The sequence below is a fragment of the Pan paniscus genome, chromosome 8, assembly GCF_029289425.2.
Source record: "Pan paniscus chromosome 8, NHGRI_mPanPan1-v2.0_pri, whole genome shotgun sequence".
Lineage (NCBI taxonomy): Eukaryota > Metazoa > Chordata > Mammalia > Primates > Hominidae > Pan > Pan paniscus.
In genome coordinates, this window is record NC_073257.2 from 13767574 (window position 1) to 13795480 (window position 27907).

The following is a 27907-nucleotide window of genomic DNA, read 5'->3' on the forward strand; positions in this document are numbered from 1 at the left end:
GCAGGTCTGTTGGAGTTTGCTAGAGGTCCACTCCAGACCCTGTTTGCCTGGGTATCTGCAGCGGTGGCTGCAGAACAGCAGATATTGGTGAACCACAGATGCCGCTGCCTGATCGTTCCTCTGGAAGTTTTGTCTCAGGGGAGTACCCGGCTGTGTGAGGTGTCAGTCTGCCTCTACTGGGGGGTGCCTCCCAGTTAGGCTACTCGGGGGTCAGGGACCCACTTGAGGAGGCAGTCCGCCCAATCTCAGCTCTCAAGCTGCATGATGGGAGAACCACTGCTCTCTTCAAAGCTGTCGGAGAGGGACATTTAAGTCTGTAGAGGTTACTGCTGTCTTTTTGTTTGTCTGTGCCCTGCCCCCAGAGGTGGAGCCTACAGAGGCAGACAGGCCTCCTTAAGCTGTGGTGGGCTCCACCCAGTTTGAGCTTCCTGGCTGCTTTGTTTACCTAATCAAACAACTAACTCGGCAATGGCTGGCGCCCCTCCCCCAGCCTCACTGCCACCTTGCAGTTTGATCTCGGACTGCTGTGCTAGCAATCAGTGAGACTCCGTGGGTGTAGGACCCTCCAAGCCAGGTGTGGGATATAATTTCCTGGTATGCCATTTTTTAAGCCTGTTGGAAAAGCGCAGAATTAGGGTGGGAGTGACCCGATTTTCCAGGTGCTGTCACCCCTTTCTTTGACTAGGAAAGGGAATTCCATGACCCCTTGCGCTTCCTGGGTGAGGCGATGCCTTGCCCTGTTTCAGCTCAAGCACGGTGCACTGCACCCACTGTCCTGCACCTACTGTCTGGCACTCCCCAGTGAGATGAACCCGGTACCTCAGTTGGAAATGCAGAAATCACCTGTCTTCTTTGTCGCTCACGCTGGGAGCTGTAGACCGGAGCTGTTCCTATTCGGCCATCTTGGCTCCTCCCCCTAGATCCTCATTTCTAAATGAGGATGTGCTTTAGAAAATTGTTCAAGTGAATCTTTTATTTTTAGGGGAGAATCAAAAGGAATTGGAGACAAACAACAAGAGGTTTGTCCCCTGGGGAGCTAAAGATTTATCTAAAAAGTGATGCATGGTTGCTACAATCACAAGGGGGAGAGAGAGCACCAAAAATGAAACAAACCACAGGCATGAGAAAAGAAGAAAATATTTTTAAACACCAAATAAATTTTAGATTTTCAAACTGTCTTCAAAAGGCATATCCCAGAAAGTCTGCCTGTGAAGCAACCTAGTATTCATTGTAATAATAATATCCACAGTAGTTACCATGTGGCCATGTGGGTGCACTTTGCCATATTTGATTGATGATGATGATGATAGTGATGATGCTGGATTATAAGGCCATTAAAATTCATTATCCTACAATGCACAGATATTATCATATTTTGCATATTTCTGTAACTCAATGGGAAAATCTGAAGCAGGAATTTAAGGAACTGTATTTTGTATTCCCTGACTTCCTATGGGATTTTGGTTAAATCTCTTCAACTACCTTTCTAATCGTTGAATGGAATTGGCTTAGAACAAACGTACTAGGCTCATAGCATGAACTTGTAGGTAAATATATGACATAATCTATTTTTCTTGGCATTTTCTGGACATGGACTGGAGAATTTAAGCTGCTAAGTTCTCAGAAAATGGCTGTAAGAACTGAGTTTACCAGGTTATTTAAAAACCATGCCAAGAAAGAAGAATTTGCAGGCAGGTGGTTGGTGGGTTGGGAGGAGAGGAGCTGCTCAACCACAGTGATGTACAGAGACCCTCATCTTCTGCTCCATCTGGGCTCTTTCAGAACTGCCTGAGTTCTAGCCCAGGCCTCCCAGGGCCACTAAAGGACCCATCGCCCTCGTGAGTCTGCGCTGAGAGCAGTCATTGGAACCCTGACTCTAACATAGACACACACAGCATGTTCTCCTGGTGCGGGAATAAATATCTTTCAGGCATTTGTCCCTGCCTTAACTGACCTGGCCCCTCTAGGTCCAGGGGAAAGCCACAGATGTGGCAGTTTGGAGTCGCCTGAGATGAATGGAGTAGCCCTGGGTCACATGACATTGAAGACTGAGTCCGCGGTCTCTGTCGCGAAAGCAGCTTTCCCCTCGGTCGCATGCGATGCATGACGAACACTTTTCATTCCTGCCTGTGATGCCACAGAGCGGGGAGTCCGGCCATAAGCTCTGCCTGGCCTCTGCAGACAGGCAGGCTACCAGGCCATCCATGCCTCCAAGCGCTTTCTACAAAGCCAGCAAGGAAACAAATGCCCAGTCTGAAGAGATGATTTAAGGAGTTCAAACCTGCTGGCTCAAAACCCGACCTGTGCTCAGAAAACTAGAGTCTTGGATGCCCCTCTGCCCCGAATGCATCAGAATCTCGGCCAGAGTGCATGGGGTGAGCTGCATTGGTAAACACTGGCCTGGGACCCTGATAGATAAGCCAGAGCTGGAAACAACAAACTTGAATGCCTTCCGAAGCTAGCAGGTGACACAGCTCCCAAAATACCTGAGACCAGTTGGCATGGATACCATGTCTAAGGCCTCCAGGAATGGGGAATTTATGATCTAGACAAATGTTTTTGAGGGGAAAAATAACATGGGGACATCTAGAATTTCTCGAGCCACATGCATCCCAGGAAAGTGGGGCTTGATGGCAACTCCAGGGCGCTTGTGTTGTGTCTAAGACTTGGAGCCCCTGAGCCTGGGCCTTGGGTGGTTGGAGCTTGGGGAATTCCTGGTCCTGCTGAGCTGTTGGAGCAGGTTGCTGCCGGGAGCCAGCTGCTCAGCAGCCACCAGAGAGTCAGAAGTGTGCTCCTAGAAACCCCAAGTCAGACTCGCTTCTCTCCTGGGCCTTTGGTTACATGATACTTACTGTCATGATTATTTAAACCTATCTACAGAAATTTTTTCTTATGCCCTACTCTGTGTTCCTTCATTTTTAAAAGAAGGGGGAACAATCTTGGGCACCAAACTTCTTTTTGACTTAATCACGTCATAGTTATATTGATACATCTGATGCATCAGATACGTGTTGTGTGCTTGTGTGTGCACATATGCTTATGCATGTGTGTTTGTGCACACGTGCTTATGTACATGTGTTTGCATGCACATGTGCTTATGTCTGTGTGCACATGTGCATATGTGTGTGTGCACATATGTGCTTATGTATGCATGTTCATGTGTGCACTTGTGCTTGTATGTGCACGTGATTATGTGTGTGCACATATGTGCTTATGTATGTGTGCGCATGTGCTTATGTATGTGTGTGTGTACATGTACTTATGTATGTTTTTGTGCACATGTGCTTATGTGTGTGTGTGTGTGTGTGTGTATGTGTGGGTATATATGTGTGAGAAAGGGAGAAGTCTGGCACAGTTGAGAGAGAGGTTAGCAGGCGTGGCCACTGTGGAGATGCACAATCGCTCGATGCAGGCCAAAGGGGAGACTGAGGAAGGGATGAGCTCAAGTGACCAGGACCAAGCACTGTGCTGGTGAGAGGAGACATGGCAGGTCCAGAAGGGGCCAGAGGCAGAGAGCACTTGAGAAGACTGAAACCTCTGTTCAGAGTCTCCTTCGGTTTCAGATGAGCTCCTCTGGCCCCCAGCAAAGGTCTCAGTGGAGGAGACTGAGCTCTCTGCACTCTGAGGCCTCTGCATTTGTGAGAATAACATCATGGCCCTCAGGGCTTCCTTTGTTCCCTGGGCTTCTTTCGGGAATGTGGGCCTCTGAATTGGAGGGGCAGTGCAGCTGGGTTTCTGCAGGGTTAATCCATAGGAGGGAGGCAGTGCCAGCTGCAGACCTCTTGGAACAGTGCAAACTGGATGTGTCCAGCTCCCGCCGCCAGCCTTTCCTTTGGGGGCTTGTCACCATCGACACTGCCCTTGGCTAGCCCTGGAAGAGCCCCTCACAGCAAAAGCCTGGCCACTGGCATCCCCTTATCCATGGTCCAACCCTCTTTAAAGGGTAACAAAGACATACACCGCCTGAGTTAGCGACGTGGAGACCCCTGCCTCTTATTGTAAAGGAGCTTAAAGCATCTCTCTGCAGGGGAAATGGCAGGAGTTGTTCCTGAAGGTCTCTGCCTTCCTCAGGCAATTCAAAGGATGCAGAGCCAGCTCTCTGAAGGGTCCTTCCAAGCAGAGAACAGCAGGAACTTGAGTTCTCCTGCCTTTACTGAGTGACTTTGGCAGATGAGTCCCTGTTATAGGAGAGTTCACCAAGTACCTTCCTTCTCCACGCTCTCCAGATGGGAGAGCGGAGGAGTGGCACCAGCCCAATGCAGAGGCACAGCACAGGCAGGAGTTTCTCAATTTTGCCTGGCATATCTGCTGCAAAAATGTGAGAAAAATGCTTTATTTTTTCTCCTCCCAGCACCTGCCACTTCTTACAAGCACCATGAAATAAAAGACATCTGTGTCTGGAAGTGAACCTCAGGGTGCCTCGGAGAACGTATTTGTTTTTCTAAAGCACAGACACTGCAGTAGAAAGTGAGGGCTGGCTGGAGAGGCTGCAGTTGGTGATCGATGTACAGAGACGTGGGAGGCCCAGTAGACTAGAACTGTCCCCTGGGGAGACCACGGGGTCTCAGGCGTGGACAAGCCTCCTGCTGTTCTCACTCAGCCCTCTCCCAACTCCCACCAGGGACACATTAGCCAAGGAAGAGGCTGGATAACTTAGTGCCAACCCCAAGCATTTGGCGGGACTTTTCCTCTCAATTCTGAGGGTTTCTAGCTGGGTCTTTACGATGCCAACCCTTTAAAGAAGAATGGAAAGATAATTCCCAGTAGCTGTCCAATGGACCAGATTTCACAAAATTCCCAATAGCTGTGCAGTGTACCGGATTTCACAGTTTTATAGGGTGAGCTGGTATCATGTAGCTCTGGCTTGCTGAATATGTCCAGTGAAAATGAAGCCACTCCTGGTGGTTTTTCTGTCTCTCTGTTCCTGAGTTGGCCTGGTAGTGGGGGGTGCCCTGTGTGGTCTTGTGGGGCCACACTGGGCTCCCTTCCCTCTGGGGAGGGCTGTGTCCACTTCTCAGGTACTCAGGCCGCCCCTGCCTCTCTCTCCCTACTGCAGGAAGTTCCTTTAAAAGTCCCTGATGTTGAACAGGCTTCCTTTTCTTCATTCCCAGTTTGGCGGGATTCTCTCATTTAATTTCCAAAGGGTGTGGAAATACTACCCAAATTCACTTACAGAGAACCCTATCCAGCCATCCCAGAGGATCCACTTACAGAGAACCCTATCCAGCCATCCCAGAGGATCCACTTACAGAGAACCGTATCCAGCCATCCCAAAGGATCCACTTACAGAGAACCCTATCCAGCCATCCCAGAGGATCCACTTACAGAGAACCGTATCCAGCCATCCCAGAGGATCCACTTACAGAGAACCGTATCCAGCCATCCCAAAGGGAAAGCAGTGGGGCTGGAGGGAAGTCTGCAAAAAGGAGGAGGAATGTTTCTGGGCCAGCATCCCATGTGAGGACTGCAGAATCAGGCTAAGCTCATGTGAGATTAAAGACACCATTTTCCCCACACCTTCTTGTCTTTGGTGGAGGCTGCATGACAAGCCTGACAACAGCAGGGCATTACAAAAATGCTTAATTTTCCTTACCTTGGTAATTAAAACACCATGTAGCCTTCCACCGGAGGAGAGTCAGGCCAAAGCCAAGCCTTAATAGCTGTGTGCTGTCCATGTATGTCTACCAGAGATTTCCTCCCTCATCAGGACTGGACCCCTCATCATACACATATCACATACACCACACACACACCGCACACATAGCACACACACCACATACACCACATGCATTGCCTGCATTCAAAGATCTGCCTGGAGCTGCTTCTGGAAAGGGTGTGGGAGCATGTGAATGTGTGTGTGGTGTATGTGATATGCATGTGGTATATGTGGTATACATGTGTGTTGTATATGCTATGTGTGGTGTATGTGGTCTGTGGTGTGTGTGGTATGCATGTGCTTGTGGCATGTGTGTGGCATATGTGGTATGTGTGTGCACTGTGTGTGGTATGCATGTGTGGCATATATGGCATGCGTGTAGTGTACATGATATGTATGTGGTATATATGGTATGTGTGCTATGTGTGTGATGTGTGTGGTATATGTGGTGTGTGTGGTGTATGTGCTATGTGTGGTGTGTGTGGTATGCATGTGGTATATGGTATGTGTTTGTGTTATATGATGTGTGTGGTGTATGTGGTCTGTGTGGTATATGTGGTATGCGTGTAGTGTATGTGGTGTGTGTGTTGTGTGTGGTGTGTGGTATACATGTGTGGTATATGTGGTGTGTGTGTGGTGTATGTGGTGTGAGTGTGGTGTATGTGGTATATACATATATGTGTGTGACATATGCAGATAGCACTAAGCAATAGGATTTCATCATTAAAATGAAAGAGAGGAGTTTCCCTGAAGCACCTTTTCTTTTATCATGGAGTTGCTGATGTCAAGGGTGGCTTCAAGGGAGAGCCCCACCCTGCCCCATGCCGTGCCCTCCGACCCTGGCAATCGCAGCATCACTGCCCTTTGCTGATGGAGAGGACAGAGGGGCAGGGGCTGCGTGGATGCGTTCTGTCTCACCTCCACTGATAAATGCTCACAGGGCGGGTTTGCAGTGGAACTTTATAGTTCACCTGGGGAAACCCCTTTGCAGGGAATCACTCATCCCTGGCTTGGTTGCAAAAGCTGAGCTTTTTTCCTCCCCAACGCTGTGAGCAAAGGCAAGCAGAGCCAGTTGGAATTTGCTCCTAGCCTGCGTAACTCTCACTGGCCTTCCCTTCATTCCATTTTCCCAGCCCAGGACACAGGGATTGTCTGAGTTATTAAAGCAGAGAACTATGGAAATTAGGTAGCTAATTTTAGGCCTCAGACTACTCTTCTGCCAATCACTTGAGCATTTCAGACTAAGATTTTGGAGGCATGGTTATCCCACTAATTGTAGACGCAATCCCCTTCCAGTACCCAAGGGCCCCACACACTGCGCCCCCGCACTGGGCTGTGAAAGCCCAGGACAGAGTCCCAGATAGAGGGAGCTGGGGGCTGTTGGCCTACAGAAGGTAAAAGCATGGTCTCTTACGGTCTGTGGTGATCTCGTAGGGAGAGTGGAGTCTTGCGTCTCCACAGGGGGAGGTGCTCACGTAGAGATGGAAGAGGATGTTTTCTCGCAGCCGGTAGCCACCTTCTTTTAACCGCACGAATATCGATCGCTCTGAGTCCTCGCGCCGCTTGCTAGGGTCACAAAGAGGTTTGGGGTCATTTATCACAAACCAAACCAGAAATGTTCCAACCAGGTGAACGCTTGAGTCCTGTTTTGTAGAGTTGTTCCCCAAGTTTTCCTTTATATTTTTCCTTTTTTTTTTTTGAGACGGAGTCTTGTTCTGTTGCCCAGGCTGGAGTGCAATGGTGCGATCTTGGCTCACTGCAACCTCCACCCACTGAGTTCAAGCAATTCTTCTGCCTTGAGTATCAAGCGATACTCAGCCTCCCGAGTAGCTGGGATTACAGGCATGCGCCACCACGCCTAGTATCATTTTTGTATTTTTAGTAGATACGGGGTTTCGCCATGTTGGCCAGGTTTGTCTTGAACTCCCAGCCTCAGGTGATCCACCCACCTCAGTCTCCCAAAGTGCTGGGATTACAGGTGTGAGCCGCTGCGCCTGGCCCCCAAGTTTCTCCTCCTTCACACCCCATAGTGTGTCTTTCCCCTGTACCAACACTTCTAGAATAGGCAGCAATGAAACTACGTGAATGCGAACATGACTGGCAGAAACCCTGCTTTCTTACCCCCGCCTCGACATTTACCTGTCAGGGTTATTATTATTCTTTTCTAAAGATAAGGTCTTGCTCTGTTGCTGCTCATGCTGGAGTGCAGTAGCGTGATCACGGCTCACTGTAGCCTCAGCTTCCTGGGCTCAAGTGATCCTCCTGCCTCAGCCTCCCGAGTAGCTGGGACTACAGGTGCACACCACCATGCGAGGCTAATTTATTTACTTTTTTTTAGAGACAGGGTCTTGCTTTGTTGCCCCGAGTGGTCTGGAACTTCTGAGCTCAAGCGATCCACTTGCCCCAGGCTCCGAAAGTGCTGGGATTACAGGTGCGAGCGACCATGATTTTTTTTTTGTGTGTGTGTGTGTGTGACGGAGTCTCGCTTTGTCCCAGGCTGCAGTGCAGTGGTGCAATCTTGGCTCACAGCAACCTCTGCCTCCTGGGTTCAAATGATTCTCCTGCCTCAGCCTCCTGAGTAGTTGGGATTACAGGTGCATGCCACCATACCCAGCTAATTTTTGTATTTTTAGTAGAGATGGTTTTGCCATGTTGGCCAGGCTGGTCTTGAACTCCTGACTTGAGGTGATCCACCTGCCTTGGCCCCCCACAGAGCTGGGATTACAGGCGAGAGCCACCACACTGGGCCCCACCATGATCTTTTACCAAGCCATTTTTTCCCATTGCTGTTCGCCCACATCTATCTGTCTACACACCTGTGATTCTGTGGATTTGCCAGTGCTGCTCATGGCCATACCTCACAGTGGACTGTCGGTTTGACGTAGCCTGAGTGGGCAGCTTGTGTGTGATTAAAAGGAGGAAAAGAGCTGTAGGAAGGCCTGGGCTCCATCACCAGCACAGGTGGGAGTGGAGAGCCGTGGCGAAACGGCTTTCCTTCTGCATCCGGCCATGACCCAGGTGGGGCGGGAGAGGTCCCAGCCTCTCTGATGGTGAATGATTTGCCTGTTGGAAAACTCCCACCAGCTGTGAAGCTGGAGCTGAGCAGCCCCACCTCTGCCCCATCGGAGTGGGCGCTGAACGAACATGCCTGCATTTCCTTCTTCGGTGTTTATTCCCTGCTTCCCGGTGTTTACTCCCTGCTTCCCTGTGTTTATTCCCTGACTGCTGGTGTTTATTCCCTGCCTCCCGGTGTTTATTCCCCTGCGTCCCGGTGTTTACTCCCTGCTTCCCTGTGTTTATTCCCTGACTGCTGGTGTTTATTCCCTGCATCCCGGTGTTTACTCCCCTCTGCCTCCTGGTGTTTATTCCCTGCCTCCCGGTGTTTATTCTCCTGCGTCCCGGTGTTTACTCTCTGCTTCCCTGTGTTTATTCCCTGCCTCCTGGTGTTTATTCCCTGTGTCCCGGTGTTTATTCCCTGCCTCCCGGTGTTTATTCCCTGCCTCCCGGTGTTTATTCCCTGCCTCCCGGTGTTTATTCCCTGCCTCCCGGTGTTTATTCCCTGCCTCCCGGTGTTTATTCCCTGCGTCCCGGTGTTTACTCCCTGCTTCCCTGTGTTTATTCCCTGACTGCTGGTGTTTATTCCCTGCATCCCGGTGTTTACTCCCCTCTGCCTCCTGGTGTTTATTCCCTGTGTCCCGGTGTTTATTCCCCTGCTTTCTGGCCATCTACCTTCTGCCGGTCTTGCTGTTTTCACACGTTCTGCCCCATGGGTGATGGATTGTGTTCTGTGGGGCCCTGAGATCACACAGGCAATAGAACAGACATTTTCTCCACAGGAAGCCCTTGTGGCATCCAGCAGCCTTCCTACCTCTGTGCCTGCACTCTGCCCACAGCCACCGTCCCCCACTGCCCCGGCTGCCTCCCCCAGGACCCTTGGCAAATGTGTCCCAAGCCTGGGCCCCGGCACAGGGCCTGTCAGCCACGTGGCTGCCCTGGACCCCCCCCTCCCCTGTGCTGGTTCCCCATGCAGGGCAGGCGTCGGGTGTACCTGTCTGTGGACCCCCCAGCTGGTGGCACAGCACCAAGCATGTAACCAGCTCCTGGTAAATGTTGATCTAGTTGCCTTCTCTGACACAAACAAGAGCGAGGGATCTTGGAGATAGTCCTAGTTGAGCAGGTGGGCATTTAGGAGAAATCCTTCCCTACATTCTGAGATATTTCTGTTCCCCCATATCCAACTCCTGCCGCACCCCGCAGGCCTCAGGGAACTGAGGGATGGGTTCAACCTGTGGCTCCCTGCTCAGAGGCTCAGATAAGAATGAGCTGAGTGTGGGCTGAGCACGGTGGCTCATGCCTGTAATCTCAGCACTTTGGGAGGCCGAGACAGGTGGACCACTTGAGGTCAGGAGTTTGAGAGCAGTCTAGCCAACGTGATGAAACCCTGTCTCTACTAAAAATACAAAAATTAGCCACGTGTGGTGGTGAATGCCTGTAGACCCAGCTACTCAGGAGGTTGAGGTGGGAGAATTGCTTCAACCCGGGAGGCAGAGGTTGCAGTGAGCCAAGATAATGCCATTGCACTCCAGCCTGGGCGACAGAGCAAGACTCCATCTCAAAAAAAAAAAAAAAAAAAAAAAAGAGCTGAGTGTGTTAAGGTGTTGTTTTCAGCAGCGTCTGCTTAGGGCTACACGTGGGCCTTTCTCCTTTTGTGTGGCTTTTGCACAGCTAATGGGCATGGAGATGACCCTTGCCAAAGCCCCCCAAGGTCCCATTACTCGTAGATTTGAGGAACGCAGATGGCTTCAAGGGATGTGAAAGAGTAGACAGGAGACACAGGAGGGAGCGTTTCAGGAGAGGAACCCACAGTGAGCCCTTGGGACTGAACGGCCCAGCCTGGGGGTGTGTCGCGGAGGCCACGTGCTGCAAACCACCTGGGTTTTGCTCCTCTCTAAAGTGTCTCAGGGACAGGAGGCTGCCCCATGACAGCCACCAATGCCTGATGGCCAGAGCAGGCCAGGGAACCCCGGGAATCCCAATACTGGGGCACAGTTCTCAGGGCCTCAGCGGCCTCTTCACATGTACTTGGCACAGGAGGCAAGAAGACAGCGCGTCTCCAAGCCACCCCTTGGGCACTGCACTCACATTCTCTGAGGGCAATGGCGGAAAAGGGGCAGTGCAGGAATGTGGGGGGCATGGGGAACCGAGGCCAGGAGAGGGTGGCCTTGCCCAGAAGGACGAGGGCTGCAAAGGTGTTTTCTGGAGGGAAACCTGGAGTAAGGAGGAAGCCTGGAATTTTAGCATCTTCCCAGCCCACACGGCGGCTTTATTGGTGTGCCAGGGATGTCTCTAGTCTGAATAAAAAGGGATGCTTCCTGGCTCACCCTGTGCCAGGATAGAGGGAAGCGTGTTCTGAGCCAGGCATGGGGCCCCATCTGCTCCCTGGCAGCCCCCAGCCGCGGCGTCCGCCTTCCCTGGAGCCTGTCCCCAGCCGCTCACCTCAGGTGCAGCTCCAGCTGCGTGTAGAGGAAGTACAGGAACGCCCGCCGGGCCACGACCTCCGCGTGGCAGTCATTCACCACCAGCCCCTGGTCACTGAGGTGCTCGCCGCTGATGCACTTGGTCCCCGAGGACAGGGCTACGACCTGCGCCTGCCGAGCATCCAGGCCTGGGGACACAGATAGCATCAGAGCAGCGCAGCCCACGGCCCCCGTCTCCCTCCTCCTCGGTCTTTTCAGGGTCTCACAACAGCGGTTTCCCTGGGTTAGGAAACCTTGGAAACACTGCGTTTTGAGAGCTGGGAAGCGAGGCTTCTGTGTGCTCCAGGCTGTCACGGGTGACCGCCCGCCTGAGGGATTCCCATCTACTTCATGGTGGCCTGAGACAGCGCTCAGAGTGCCTCTGCTATCCTTAAGGTTGCTGAAATGCTCCTTAGGCACCATAGGAGCAGAGTTTTGAGGTCAAACTTACTACCAGGGCAGTTTTCTCCACCTGAGTCCCAGGTCCCCTGTGAGTGGGAGCAGTGCTAGCTGCGGCCTGGGCTTCCTGCCCAACCTCTAACCACCTTTGTGCTTTCTCCTGTCCTCCAACGGGATCAGGGCAGGACAGGAGCTGATGAACCCTTCACCCTAACACAGAAACACAGGACAGGAGCTGATGAACCTGTCATACTAACACAGAAAGGAGGCTGGATGTGTCATTTTAACCATAGTCAAAGGAACCCCATCCACAAAAATGATACTCTCTTCAGGGACTGAAAACAAACAACAAAGAAACCTCAAAAACAACCCCCAACGTAATGTCCTTAAAGTATAATATTCATCACTTTGTTTAAGGAGGAGAAGCTGGAAGACACAAGCCAATGTTTGCTCTGCTCTAACAGGTCTGTGTGGATGTGTATTTTCTCTGCACTTAGATGGTGAATTCCTTGAGGACACGAGTCAGAATTTCTACCAAATACTCCAAGCAAGGGCTCCCTAGGGAGTCCGTGTCATTAGACGGGTCAGTGTTGCCAATCCAATAACAAATCCATCATCCAGGCCCTTCGGCTGGAGGTGGCAGGAATGTTGCGGGTGCCCAGGAGCCTTGGGATGTGACAGCCACTGGCTGGGCCCGGATCGCAGGCCAAGGGAGGGCAGCACGGAGACTCGTTAGCCGCTGACCGCGGCCACGTCCACAGAGTTACCTGGTAAATACAAGTCCGGACCATTTCTTGGAAGAGGTGACACACAAATTAATGTCACGCCAGAAGCAGGCCTCCCTCCCATCTTAAATAAAATCGACTTCCCCATGGCAAACAGTGCTGGCTGGTCATGAGCGCTTCTCGCTTCTCACACACTTGTTCCTCTGATGTGACTTTTTCTCCCCTGAGAACTTAGTTCTTGAGCCCTGAGGGCATCTGCCCTCTCTGGGCCTCACCGCGGGATCTTTCTTCGTGAGATAAAAGGGTGGTGTCAGCAGCTACCAGTGACAGCCAGGGAGAATTCGGGGCCGGGAGGGACCGAGCACTGGGGAAGTACCCTGCAGAGGCCCAGCAGCATCCTTGCCCCCATGGCTCTGCAGCTGGGGTCTGTCTGTCCAGTCTCCTTCCTTCCAGGCAAAGCGGTCTAGCACAGCCCCCGCCTCCTGCCCATGTCCACTGCTCTCTCCGCTCATCCCAGCTTCTCCCAGCAGCCCCTGTTTCTGTGCCCGAAGAGAACTCCATGGTCCTGGTCCTGTTTGTCTACCCACTGCCCCCTCCCTGGTGGGACGGGACTGCTCCTGAGCTCAGGAAGTGACCAGACTTCCCCACGCCGCTTTAATCAGAACAGGACACGACCAGCCGCCCTGAGGTTCCTCCCCCGGGAAAGCTCGTGAGCAGCTGCCGGGTTCCAGGTCCAGGCCTCCTCCTCTCTCAGCCATCCTGGGTGCGGGGGCTGCCCCCTAGCGGGGCTCCCAGAAGTTGACGAGCAGATGGGACCAGGATCTAAGGCTACAGGGAGCCGGGGTGGGCAGCTGCTACTGACTCTGCCGGGGGTGGGGAGCCACCATCTCACTCAGGCCGTCAGTGACATGTGGACTGTTGAGAAATGGTTCACAAGGTTGACATCGCGATGCAGAAACCACCCCTCAGGTTCCAGCTTCGTTAAAGCAGGTATTTAGAGAAATGGGAAACACATTTATAACGATTCCTAACAAGTTTCAGTGTTCACGACTGGTGCACATGCAGTCTCTGGTGGAAACGGACAACTCTTCAGGAATAGGTGCTGTGGCCTGTGAGGCCCCGGCCTGCTCCTCCTCTTTGGATTCCGTGGAAATTGGAGCTGTAGAAAAAAGCAACTGCTTTCCCTTTACCCCTCATTGATTCCCAGCTCCGTTTGGCTCCAGACTCTGCCACACTCAGCACAATTACGTGGCCCAAGAAGTGCACTGTTTGCATATTCAGTTTTCATGATTCTCACCCCCACCGCCAGCACCACGTTCCCAACACAGGAGACGCGAAGCCTGGACCGAGGGAGATGACGCGGTCAGAAACGGCTGCAGCATGAGACGTCGTATGAGAAATGTCGCGGAAGTGCTGTACATGGAATGTCACCAGCATGACAGCGAGGGAGGAAAAGGGAGAGACAGACTCACACCCAGGGAGCTTCTGCACAGGTGGCGGGAGGAGGCGTCCTAGGCAGAGTGGGCATGGTGGCAAGAGGCACGGATGGGAAAGGGCACAGGCGTATTCTGCATAATCTGCGTATTCTGCGGGCCGTTGGAGCCCGTGGGAGATGTGTGTGGGAAAGTGGCGAAGCTTCAAAGGTGGGTGGAAATCAGTCACAGAGGCCTTGAGTACCACCCTGAAGATCTAGCTCTTCACCAATAGACAATGGGAGCTGTGAAAGGGTTTTCCGGAAGGACAGCAGTACTGTTGCCCATGAGTGAGTGCTGGGTTGCACAGGAGGAGAGAAGGGGCCAGGACACTGGGTGGGAGGCTGGGGCTGGACATGGTGCATGAGGACTTAGGAAGCACCCTCAGGAGTGGATTGGTGGGAGGGACCCAGAGAGCACAGCAAGGACCGAATCCACAGGATTTGGGAAGTTTACACAGAAGATGAGGGAGAGGAAGAAGCCAGAAAATGTGCTTGAGTACCACACATTACAAATGAGAAATAGGAAGATTTTTATTTATTTACTTATTTTTTATTTTTTATTTTTCTTTTTTATTATACTTTAAGTTTTAGGGTACATGTGCACAACGTGCAGGTTAGTTACATATGTATACATGTGCCATGTTGATATGCTGCACCTGTTAACTTGTCATTTAACATTAGGTATACCTCCTAATGCTATTCCTCCCCCCTCCCCCACCCCACAACAGGCCCCTGTGTGTGATGTTCCCCTTCCTGTGTGCATGTGTTTCATTGTTCAATTCCCACCTATGAGTGAGGACATGTGGTGTTTGGTTTTTTGTCCTTGCGATGGTTTGCTGAGAATGATGGTATCTAGCTTCATCCATGTCCCTACAAAGGACATGAACTCATCATTTTTTATGGCTGCATAGTATTCCATGGTGTATATGTACCACATTTTCTTAAACCAGTCTATCACTGATGAACATTTGGGTTGGTTCCAAGTCTTTGCTATTGTGAATAGTGCCACAATAAACATACGTGTGCATGTGTCTTTATAGCAGCATGATTTATAATCCTTTGGGTATATACTTAGTAATGGGATGGCTGGGTCAAATGGTATTTCTAGTTCTAGATCCCTGAGGAATCACCATACCGACTTCCACAATGGTTGAACTAGTTTACAGTCCCACCAACAGTGTAAAAGTGTTCCTATTTCTCCACATCCTCTCCAGCACCTGTTGTTTCCTGACTTTTTAATGATGGCCATTCTAACTGGTGTGAGATGGTATCTCATTGTGGTTTTGATTTGCATTTCTCTGATGGCCAGTGATGATGAGCATTTTTTCATGTGTTTTTTGGCTGCATAAATGTCTTCTTTTGAGAAGTGTCTGTTCATATCCTTCGCCCACTTTTTCATGGGGTTGTTTGATTTTTCTTGTAAATTTGTTGGAGTTCATTGTAGATTCTGGATATTAGCCCTTTGTCAGATGAGTAGATTGCGAAAATTTTCTCCCATTTTGTAGGTTGCCTGTTCACTCTGATGGTAGTTTCTTTTGCTGTGCAGAAGCTCTTTAGTTTAATTAGATCCCATTTGTCAATTTTGTCTTTTGTTGCCATTGCTTTTGGTGTTTTAGACATGAAGTCCTTGCCCATGCCTATGTCCTGAATGGTATTGCCTAGGTTTTCTTCTAGGGTTTTTATGGTTTTAGGTCTAACATGTAAGTCTTTAATCCATCTTGAATTAATTTTTGTATAAGGTGTAAGGAAGGGATCCAGTTTCAGCTTTCTACGTATGGCTAGCCAGTTTTCCCAGCACCATTTATTAAATAGGGAATCCTTTCCCCATTGCTTGTTTCTGTCAGGTTTGTCAAAGATCAGATAGTTGTAGATATGTGGCATTATTTCTGTTCCATTAGTCTATATCTGTTTTGGTACCAGTACCATGCTGTTTTGGTTACTGTAGCCTTGTAGTATAATTTGAAGTCAGGTAGTGTGATGCCTCCAGCCTTGTTCTTTTGGCTTAGGATTGACTTGGCAATGCGGGCTCTTTTTTGGTTCCATATAAACTTTCAAGTAGCTTTTTCCAATTCTATGAAGAAAGTCATTGGTAGCTTGATGGGGATGGCATTGAATCTATAAATTACCTTGGGCAGTGTGGCCATTTTCTTGATATTGATTCTTCCCACCCATGAGCATGGAATGTTCTTCCATTTGTTTGTATCCTCTTTTATTTCATTGAGCTGTGGTTTGTAGTTCTCCTTGAAGAGGTCCTTCACATCCCTTGTAAGTTGGATTCCTAGGTATTTTATTCTCTTTGAAGCAACTGTGAATGGGAGTTCACTCATGATTTGGCTCTTTGTCTGTTATTGGTGTATAAGAATGCTTGTGATTTTTGTACATTGATTTTGTATCCTGAGACTTTGCTGAAGTTGCCTGTTAGCTTAAGGAGATTTTGGGCTGAGACAATGGGGTTTTCTAGATATACAATCATGTCATCTGCAAACAGGGACAATTTGACTTTCTCTTTTCCTAATTGAATAACCTTTATTTCCTTCTCCTGCCTGATTGCCCCGGCCAGAACTTCCAACACTATGTTGAATAGGAGTGGTGAGAGAGGGCATCCCTGTCTTGTGCCAGTTTTCAAAGGGAATGCTTCCAGTTTTTGCCCATTCAGTATGATATTGGCTGTGCGTTTGTCATAGATAGCTCTTATTATTTTGAGATACGTCCCATTAATGAAGAATGGCCAAATTTGGGGCTGACCGATTTAATTTGGGGGAAAGGAGAGGGCGGGCGTCATCATCTCTCCCCTCGGTGCCATGAGGGTGATGAGGCATCAGGCAGCGTAGTGAGGTTGAGAACAGAGCTCAGTAGCAGTTAAAGACTGTGAGCAAAAACGTGTCAAAAACAGAAACAGCACCAACCAGCATTCAGATAAACATGCTTTTCTTAACACCCCCATCACAGGGGACAGCGCGAGGGTGCTGCAACCATGGCGGGGCCACAGGCAGGTCTAGGCCACTCATACCTATGGGGAGAAATGGGGTCCTTGGTTTATGGGCATCACCCTCCAGGTACAAACCAGTGGTATTTGGGGCTGTGTCAGCCCTGCACAGAGGTGTCTTAACATTCTCCTTTTTCGGTGCTCTGGTTCCCCACATGGAGATCCTTGATTGCTGGGATGGGGGTGAGGCCATGCCAAGCCGTATGGACACCAAAAATGCTCTGCACTCAATGAGCAATGCTTTGTGTAAAAATGTGCCCAAAGCCAGGCCGCCTTGCAGCAGAAGCTGGGTCAGGGATGCTCCAGCAGGGGCTTATTAAGTCAGGAAGACAAGATGGGGCAGCAAAGACGCCAGGCGAGGGGAGGCTGTACTGAGGTCCCATGTCCAGCTGACCCAACAGGAAGCTCTGGAGTGTAAGGCAAAGGTGTGCGATGTGTCAGTCATGAGCTGTGGGTGCTCCCAGGCATGCAGGAGGTGCAGAAAGACTTAGGAAGTCCTCCTGAGGTCCTGTCTCCAGCTGACCAAACAGGAAGCTCTGGAGTGTGAGGCAAGGGCGTGCGACGTGTCAGTAATGAGCTGTGGGCGCTCCCAGGCGTGCAGGCGTCTGGTGGCCAGGGCCATTCTCAGGAGGATGCTGCAGCTGTGAGCTGCACCTGGCCGGTACTCGGAGCCAGGAGAAGATCAGGAAGCCCAGGATGGGGCGGCTGTGGTGCCAACAGCATTTACTCCAATCCTTCCAATGATGCTGTTAAGCCAATAAAACGCAAGTTTGTATAGAAGCATCACTCCATACATAGTGGCTATTGGTGATCTCTTTTCCTATAAATGGCTATTGAGAGTAAAACTACTACTCTGTAAGACAACATGAGAAGTAGTCACAGAAAATATACATATACGAATTTCTATAGAATAAGTGGAAAAGCTGGCCAAACAGCAGGGCTCCTGCACCCCCGCCAAAGCACCAAGCACAGTGAGTTTTGTAGAATTCGACTGAACCTTTAAGTAGCAGATGGTTTCAAGGCAATTGTAAGTGTTCCGGAGCATATAAAGACAAGAGAAGCCTTCAGGTTGTGTGTTATCATGGAATGCCTAAATCATTGCCATACTGACGTAGCCTACACAACAAAGCAGACAACAGAGGACCCTCAGTTAGACAAAATACTAGCCATCAAGTAGCAGAGGAAAAGAGCACTACAGTACGTCCCTGCAACGTGGGCTTATTTCTGAAATGTGATAATCAATTATATTAAAAAATTAAGGCCAGGCACACAGTGGTTCACACCTGTAATCCCAGCACTTTGGGAGGCTGAGGACAGTGGATTGCTTAAGGCCAGGAGTTTGAGACCAGCCTGGGCAACATAGCCAGACCCCAAGTCTACAAAAAATACAAAAAGTAGCTGGGTGTGGAGGCGTGAACCTGTAGTCCCGGGTACTCGAGAGACTGAGGTGGGAGGATCACTTGAGCCCTGGAGGCGGAGGTTGGAGTGAGCTGAGATTGCGCCACTGCTCTCCAGCCTGCGTAACAGAGCAAGACCCTGTCTCAAAAAAAAAAAAAAAAAGGATTTATATGCAACACAAAAATAGGCATAATTACAGACACTGATAAGGCATCTGACAAAATATAACAAATGCTTTTGATAAAACATTGAGTTTTTATCAAAACTCAACTCTGTCAAGTGGAACAGAGGGATTTTTTTCCTGAATGTGATTTTATGCACACACACACACACACACACACACACATACACACGAGTATCATGCTCTATGGGGAAGCACTCCAGGCATTTTTATGACCATTCAGGAACATCTGCTGCAGCCATTAACGAGCACAACAAGAGAAAGAAATTAGCTCTGTAGTAATTGGAGAGGGGCAGGTAACACAAGCACTGTCTGAACATGTTATGATTCTGTGTCTGGAAACCTCCAGAGAATCCAGTTGACATACTGCTAGAAACAATGAGAGAGCTTAATATGGTGAAAGCATTCCAAGTTAATATACAAAAGTCAATAACTTTCATAGAGACACACAGCAACTAGAGAGACTCTGTAAAGGAAAAATGACTCCATTTATAATGGCAGCAAACGAGATAATAGGAATAAGTTTAACGAGAAATGACCAAGGACTATAGTGAATAAAACTTAAAAATCCTATTGAAGGACACAACAAAATTTAAACAAACAGAAAGACTTGCCACATTTTTGGATAGGGAGGTTTAACATAATGAATCCTCTCTAAATTGATTCATAAATTTAACAGGATTCCCAAAGAAACAGCAATAGTGCTTTGTTTTGGACAAGACACCTGGTTAAAAAGTATAATTTTGTTTTGCTTTGCCATTGCTATGGCTTGGGTATGGTTTATTTGTAGCCAAAACTCCTGTTGAGATTTGGTCCTCAGTGTGGCGCTGTTGGGGGGTGACGGGACCTAGTGGGAGGTGTTTGGGTCATGGGGTGGATTCCTTATGAAGGGCTTGTTGCTGTCCTCAAGGCAGTGAGTTCTTGCTCTGGCAAGATGGATTAGTCTTCAAGGAAATGGGTTCGTTCCTGTGAGAGTCGGCTGTAATGAAGCCACGATGTCCCTTAGTCTTCAAGGAAATGCATTAGTTCCCATGAGCGTGGGCTGTAATGAAGCCATGATGCCCCTCTGGTTTTCTCTTTACAAGTGTCTGCTTCCCCCTTGACCTTCTCCATCATGTTATGATGCAGAAAAAAAGCTCTCACCAGAATCCACGGCCATACCCTTAAACTTCCCAGCCTGCAGAAGCATGAGCTAGATAAACCACTATTTTTTATAAAGTACCCAGTCTCATGTATTCTGTTATAGCAACACAAAATGAACTAAGATAGTTATTTGTTTTTAACTGGGCAAGCTGATTCTAAAAGGAAACCCAGAAAATTCTGAAAAAGAAGGCTAATGCTGGAGACAAGCCCTAGTGTACATCAAGCAGGTTATAGAGGCTCCATGCCAGGTCACTGTGGGGATGGGGTGTGAAGTGAAACAGGTGGAACAAAGTGGGGAGTCCAGAAATTGACCCAACACGTGCAGGAATTTAGTATAGGACAAAGATAATCACATCTCAAACCACTGAGGCAAAGAGAGACTATCCAGTTAATGGTATCTAACAACTGCATAGTCATCTGAGAAATAAAATTGCATCTTTATCTGACACCATGTACCAGAGTAAATTCCAAATTGATCAATGTTTAGATGTAAGAAATGAAGAACTGTATTTGAATGTTTACAGCATCTTTACCCATAATTGCCAAAACTTGGAAACAAGCAAGATATCTTTCAGCAGGTGAATGGATAAATCATGGTACATTCAGACAATGGAATATTACTTAGCACTAAAAATAAATCAGTTATCAAGCCATGAAAAGACATGGAGGAAAGTTAATAAAAGTTAAGTAAAAGAAGCTGATCTGAAAAGTCTACATATTATATGATTTCAACTACAGGGCATTCTGGAAAAGGCAAAACTATGGAGATATGTAAAAAGGTCAGTGGTTGCCAGGGGATGAGGCGGGGAAGGGATGAATAGACGGAGAACAGAGGATTTTTAGGGCAGTGAAACTACTCTGTTTGATGGTACAATGGTGGATCCATGTCATTATACATTTGCCCAAACCCATAGAATGTCCAACACCAGGAGCGAACCCTAACACAAAGAATGGTTTTTGGGTGATTAAAGAAATAAAGATGCATATGTCATAAATAAAATAAGGGATAATGTATAAACTTGGTGGGTGCTATGGTTTAAATGTGGTGTTTTCTCCAAAATTTATATTGAAACTTAATCCTCATTGTGGTGGTATTAAAAGGTGGGGCCTTTAGGAGGTGATTAGGGGATGAGGGCTCCACCTTCATGAATGGATTAATACCCCTATAAAAGAGACTTCAGACAGAGTCCAGCCCTCTTATGCCAGCCATCCCATCTGCCATGTGAGGATACAGTGTTCCTCCCCTCCAAACGATGTAGCAACAAGGCACCATCCTGGAGGCAGAGTGCAGCCCTCTCGACACCAAGCCTGCTGACGTCTGGATTGTGGACTTCCCGGCCCCCAGAACTGTGAGCAATGAACTTCTGTTGTTTATAAATGGCTCAGTCTGAGGTACTTTATTGCAGCAGCACAAATGGATGCAGACACAGGGCTTCTCCCCAGCACAATGTCTGGGAATGGGCTTTTATTATTTACTTGGAACTAAGTCATTCTCAGCCTGTTCCAATGTTTTAAAGGTACATTTCTTATACTGTATCTGGTTTTGGAGGAAAAGGATTGCCAAATTTCTAAGAAGAAAACTGAAAGTAAAATATACCAAATAGCATCAAAGAAATACATTTCAAAATTATAGAAGATATAGAGAGAAAGGAATAATTTTTACTCCACATGTAGACTGCCCCAAGGGTGTCATGTGTAATTAACTCTGCCTCCCTATTTCCTAGAACTGTGCCCACTGAATTTAATGACTCAACAACAGGGTTTCCACACCTTGCCTTGAGAAAGACTCTTCCACAGTTTATCAGTGCTCAGTGTTAGGAAACCTTCTTCAGTGTTCAGCCTAACTGATCTTCTGTACAATTTCAGTCCACTTCCCAGACTTCATCTTTAAAGCTCCCAGTCTCCTTGTGGTTGGTATTCTCTGAATACTCGCAGTGAATATCATGATCGGCCTGCAATCCCACATCTAGTCATTATTTGGTCAAAGTCTGTTTTATTTTCAATCTTTTCCTGCAAGCCATTTTTTTTTTTTTAATCTTCTGGTGTTTCTGCTTCCATTCTCTATATTTCCTCTAATTAGTTCGAAATCAGGTAGATTTTAAAATGTCTGGCTTGGGGACATCTTGTCTGTTGGGGACATGATTGGACTGAGACTGAAAGGAAACAGCTTTGCTTTTGACAGGGGAGATTTTTCTTCCACTAGGGTCTTGATTTATGGCTTTCCTCAGGAATCAGAAGACACCAGTGTCTCCTGGGCTTTTATTCTCTAAACATTTCAAATGCATTGATTTTGGAAGGAAAACAAGTTATGTGTAAATGTTTTGTGCTCTCCTCTATGAATGACAATACATCTGGGGAATATCAGATAACAAAGCACTGTAGTCAGAGTTTAACAGGCTCTAGGGCACAGGTAGCCCTGTTTCTGCTGCTTACTTGAGGCAAGAATTTAATTGTGTTCAGTTGTCTTGTTTGGAAAAAGTTTTTAAAGATTAAAGAAAATAATGCGAAGTTCTTAACATGTGCCTGATACACAGCAAAAATGCCGCCATCTTTAGCTATTATGATACATATATTTCTGTTCTCTTGTAGTCATATTTGTTTTTCCATCTGCAACCAGGATGTTTCTGTGACTTCCCTTGCTAGAATAACACACAAAAAACCATGTGTTCCATTATTAACTTCTACTGACTATGAAGCACATGTTCTTGCAGTGAGAACAAGAGGGCTGGTGTGGGAAAGCTTAAAGACAAGACACGTTCAAGAACACCTTTCAACTAAATCTGACCATGGCATTGCGCCATGGGCCAAATAACAATTCCAGGATGAGCACTCGCTTGCTTTAAAGTATCAAGGGCATATTTTAATGTATTTCCGTTTGCTTATCCATCCATTCATTCAATGGGCATTAAACACCTACCTTATTCAAGGGAAAGAGGATAAAAAACTGTGCAGTCTCAAAGCTCCTTTCACAGCACATGCTCACAGGCAGGGAGAAGGCAGCATGGCAGGAGAGCAGAAACTGACTGTGGTTGGGCTACACCAGCTGTAGGGACACCTTCTCAGAGGATGGGGCAGCCGTGGACATCAAAGCCAGTGTTAAGAGAGGGAGAAAGAAGAGACCTGTGTCCTGGACTAGAAGGTGTGTAACCACTGGCTACGTAAAGGAGGAAGAGTAGCTGAAGACTGGGAGCAGCCTGCATGAAAACAAGGAGCTCTGTGGTGAGGATGCGGTGGCATCTGTGGTTAGGATGCGGTGGGATCTGGTTAAGATGTGCTGGGCTCTGGGTTAGGATACGGTGGGTTCTGTGTTTAGGATGAGGTGGGCTCTGTGGTTAGGTTAGAATACGGTGTTAGGTTAGAATACGGTGGGCTATGGTTAGGATGCAGAGGGCTCGGTGGTTAGGGTGAGGTCGGCTCTGTGGTTAGGATGTGGTTAGGATGCCGCAGTCTCTGATTAGGATGCAGTTGACTCTGGTTAGGATGCAGTGGATTCCGTGGTTAGAATGCAGTGGGCTCTGTGGTTAGGACATGGTGAGCTCTGTGGTTAGGATGTGGAGGGCTCTGTGGTTAGGATGCGGTGGTCTCTGGTTAGGATGCAGTTGACTCTGGTTAGGATGCAGTGGATTCCGTGGTTAGGATGCAGTGGATTCCGTGGTTAGGACGGGGTGGATCTGCGTGGTTACTGGTGTAGAACTCCAGTGCCTGTGAGGCAGTAGTAGTTTCTGGAGGGCCTCCTGTTGTGTGGGTGACATCACCAGAACCGTCTACCTTCTTCCCAGGTACTCCTGAGTGGAGATGATGGGTAGAAGCCTTGCTCACCATGTTGTCTTCACCAGAACTGGGAGAATTGCTCTCTGCATAAAAGATGTCAAGTAAGTTTTGGCCATTCTTTCTTATACTTGTGTGATCAGAGGAATCTTTTGGTCACTGTTGAAATCATAGATGTGGCTCCAGTCTCCTACAAATCGAGAACCCCAAAACTATTGAATGAGCATCTCCTTGTGAGGTTCCTGAAAATCTGTTTTTAGGCAATGTTTTCAGGTTATTCTTATGGTCAGGTGAATTTGGGGAGCAGAAGTATGTGAAAAAAAGCAGATGCAGAATATTCACTTTTTCACCTGGCTGTGTGATGTCATTGGATGCAGTTTGGGAATAGGTGCTCTTCACTGAGGCAGATTCTTTGGTTTGGCAATTTGAAAGAGAAACCATTGAATCGAGGGGCAGTTTCTCTTGAGCGTTGCACACATATGGTGCTCAATAGATTGTAGGCATCTACAAAGAAAACCCACTCTGTGGGCATCCACAGATGCCATGGTCCCCATTTGCTGTACCTGAGCTTCAAAGAATGGTGGGAAACTGATTAGTGAATCCCAAATGCTGACTCTGTCCAACTGTGTGAACACGCTGTGAAAGCCAGGGTTTCTCAGCCTCAGCACTTAGTTGTCAGGATAAGCACAGGAATCACATACTCATTAATTTCCTTATAAAATGCTCCCAGAGGACATGCCACCCTCACTTTCAGGTGCTGAGACTGCCAGTCATGCCGGGGCTCAGCCCCAGTGAGGGAGCAAGCAGGGCCAATGCTCTGAGCTCCTCATGGGGCCAAAAAATGAGGGAGTGCTTGGATCCAGGAATGTCAGAAATGAGTAACTCTGCTGTTTTAACACTCATTCTTTTTCCTTCCAAAATGGCTGGGGCTTGCTTTGTCAACACAGATTCACATGTTGCTCTGACAGGAAATGAGGCAATCACTGGCCCTGGGTGCCACGTCACGTAGCTTGTCCTCGTCAGTGCAGCTGATGCTCACCAAGCCTTCTGTGCCAGGCACATGTGAGCGCTGGGTCTACACACTAATCAAACATGCTGCTCACTCCACATAACATACAACACGACAAAGGCATTGAGAGAGCCCAGAAACCATGCCAGGCTGACGCTGGCTGCTGTCCACCTGTGATGGCCTCGGGCGCTGTGGCCCCCACTACAACCCAAAGAGGGTCAGCCCATGGACAGGGATGTGACCAGATGTCAGCTGGTCAACGCTCTTTGCTGTTCCCCATCAGGGAATGGAACTTCTCCAAACCTGATGGGCTGTCGGTGAGGTTAGAGGTAAGAGGGAGGAAACTGAGGAGATGCCAGCGACCTTTCTGTGGGCCTTGGGCAGGGAGCCGGCTGCATGGTTCGCTAGACAGTGTGACCTCATGAGAGTGGAGGGGATCCCTCCCAAACACGTCACACGTGTGTCTGTGACTCATGGTGGGTCAAACACACTATAGCCCCATCAGCGGGCAGGACAAGCTGGGCCCTGACACAGGCAGCATCCAGGCAGGCAAGCACATTGACAACCACATGTCAGCCCTGGGAGCTAACGGTGTTTACATGACAGTGGCACATCTGGCACATTCTCCTACTGAATTAACTTGACTTTTCCAAAGTATACTTGCGGGGCATGAGAATGGACAGGCAGATGCAGCAGTATTTGCTGCTGCACAGACCTCTCCACACTCGTCCCAGCACAGTGCTCAACTTGGAGTATTGCCCAGTATTACAGCTCAGTAACGAAGAGGGACTTGAGGCTCCAGGAGAAGTGAGCAGGCACTGTGGATGCCTGCACCAGTGTTGGTTTTTGAACATCCAGCTCCAGGCTGTCCTCCCTCACTGGCTCTGCTGTGGAGACTGAGATGCGAAACTCTCCCTTTCCAACTCTCCCCGCTACTTCCTGCACAGCTGAGTGGCCAGCAGCAAAATCCTGACCAAAAGAAGTCTGTGGGATGGAACATGTCCTCCTCCTGCCCTGATGGGGTCTGGAAGCATGACCTGCAGCAGCGGGTGGGATGAGGAGAGGCCAGGGGGCCACACACCCTGAAACCACAGGGGCCTGAATGGCGCCTGCCACCAGGGTCTGGCATGTGGGCCACTGTTGGTTACTGAGACAATAAAAAGGTGCTTGTTTGCAACACTGCTAATCAGCTATCTCACTTCCTGCAGCCAGTGGCATTCTGAGTGGATAAAACCTCAAAATGCATAGAATTTGGGGTAGGATACCACATATATCAAAAGATGGGGCCAGGCGAGCTTATGAGAAGGTTATTAGTTACGATCCTCAACATCAACACTGCAAGGGTTTCACTGGATATAAATATGGTAATTACACATTTAGTAAATATATTCAATGCCCTGTTCCTACCCCCAAGAAAGAGGTAGAATGACAACAAACGCTTTGCAATTAATAGATTGAAAAGTCTATTTATCTCCTCATTTGCATTGGGCTGAGCAAGCTCTTCACCCCATATCAAAGGAACAAATAGGAAACACCTGGTATGATCGATGAACGGTCTCTTCCTTCTCCCACCGAGGATGGCTGACAAGGTCTCCTCACTGGCACTAAAACCAGAAATAATGAGAGCGTGAAGCCCGTGCTCATAAATAATTCATGGACTAAATATTGTAAGTGACAGTGCTTTCTTCATCTGTAAGCAACCACTTGGTATGCTTGTTTTTGTTCTGTTTTTAAGAAGATCATATTTGAATCAGCTCAGAGGTGAGCTGTGTTCAGGCCCTGTGAGCTCCACGCCCTCTCTGCTGACCTCTAATACTTTCTATTCTTTTCTTGACTGAGGTGTGAGTTCCCCTGGGCTCAAATCTGGCTGGTTAGTTAGAGCACCCATTCTTGGGTAATGACCCAACCACACAGGGAGGCACTGACCTAAGTTGGGGAGGCCGCCCTGAACCCACTGTCGATTGTAGCTTCATACTCTCCTCCCCTTCTCTGCCCTCCACTGACCTTGTTATGGACTGGCTCCTCCCTGAGCCACCTGTTGCCAGGATGGCCCCAAAGCTGAGACTGCTTTCCTCCATCGGGAGCTCCTCCTCAGCCCGAGACCCCGCCTCCCTTCCTCTTCAGGGTCAGCACTCAGGGATCAGATGCCCATCCCCTCTCTAACCTGGGAGCCTGCCTCCATGCACACCTCTTCCTGTCATCAGTGTGATGAAGCGGATGCAGGGGCTGGGTCCAGAGCGCTGTGCATGAGGACTTCAAAAGTCCAACGGAGCAGCAGAAGGAGACACAGACACACTGTGCAGTGAGGGTGTTTGGGAAAGAGAGGTGCGGAGAGAGGAAAGTTTGGTTATAACAGCATAGGGAAGGAAGCCAGGAGACCCTGTGTTTCTTGGTGTGAATTACCCCCAGGTTCCAACGTGGATGTGTCTGGAACAGCACCACAGGTTCCTCCAGTGTTTCCGCAGGGAAGTCCTTTCAATATCACCTAATGCAGATGGACACATCTTGAATATTTAAATATGGGGTCTACTGGGGAACGAGGGAGTGTAAACCATGACCCCAGGTGCACACATTTGAAAGTCCACACTTACTTCAGAGGGTTACAGCTTCACTCAGTTTCACATTTGTTCACTAATTAGCCTGAATCCTTTAGAATATCTTTATTATATCTCCATCCACACAGTGGGGACCCTGTCAACGATGATTAACTCCTGCTCACAGATAATGCACAGTCATTTCCTGAAGCTTCTTTCTTCCTTCTCCCTCCCTTTCCTCGCTCTTTTTCTCTTTCTCTCTCCCTCCCTCCCTAACTCTTTTTCTTTCTTGCCCTCTTTCTTAAGTGTGCTTAACCACAGCATGGTTAGGGTAAATATAAGAATATTTTAGCTTGTTAGGAAGAAACTGCATCAACTAATGAGCAAAATAACCAGCTAACATCATAATGACAGGATCAAATTCACACATAACAATACTAACTTAAATGTAAATGGGCTAAATGCTCCAATTAAAAGGCACAGACTGGCAAATTGGAAAAAGAGTCAAGACCCATCAGTGTGCTATATTCAGGAAACCCATCTCACCTGCAGAGACACACATAGGCTCAAAGGGATGGAGGAAGATCTACCAAGCAAATGGCAAACAAAAAAAGGCAGGGGTTGCAATCCTAGTCTCTAATAAAACAGCCTTTAAACCAACAAAGATCAAAAGAGACAAAGAAGGCCATTACATAAAGGTAAAGGGATCAATTCAACAAGAAGAACTAACTATTCTAAATATATATGCATCCAATACAGGAGAACCCAGATTCATAAAGCAAATCCTTAGTGACCTACAAAGAGACTTAAAGTCTCCCATTATTATTGTGGGGAGTCTAACACCCCACTGTCAACATTAGGCAGATCAACGAGACAGAAAGTTAACAAGGATATCCAGGAATTGAACTCAGCTCTGCACCAAGTGGAGCTAATAGACATCTACAGAACTCTCCACCCCAAATCAACAGAATATACATTCTTTTCAGCATCACACCACACCTATTCCAAAATTGACCACATAGTTGGAAGTAAAGCACTCCTCAGCAAATGTAAAAGAACAGAAATTATAACAAACTGTCTCTGAGACCACAGTGCAATCAAACTGGAACTCAGGATTA

The 27907-nt window shown here is 48.4% G+C and overlaps 1 protein-coding gene across 2 annotated transcripts in view; it reads right to left on the reverse strand.

Annotated features, from left to right (window-relative positions):
- The window catches only part of ADARB2 (adenosine deaminase RNA specific B2 (inactive)), a 568492-nt gene that overhangs the window by 56857 nt on the left and 483728 nt on the right, over nt 1-27907 (reverse strand). For both annotated transcript variants that reach the window (XM_034929862.3, XM_003827767.6), the window contains 2 exons: nt 11153-11321; nt 7071-7222 (listed from right to left, as the gene is read on the reverse strand). In XM_034929862.3, the coding sequence (XP_034785753.1) occupies nt 7071-7222; nt 11153-11321 (321 nt within the window). The remainder of the gene's footprint in view (nt 1-7070; nt 7223-11152; nt 11322-27907) is intronic.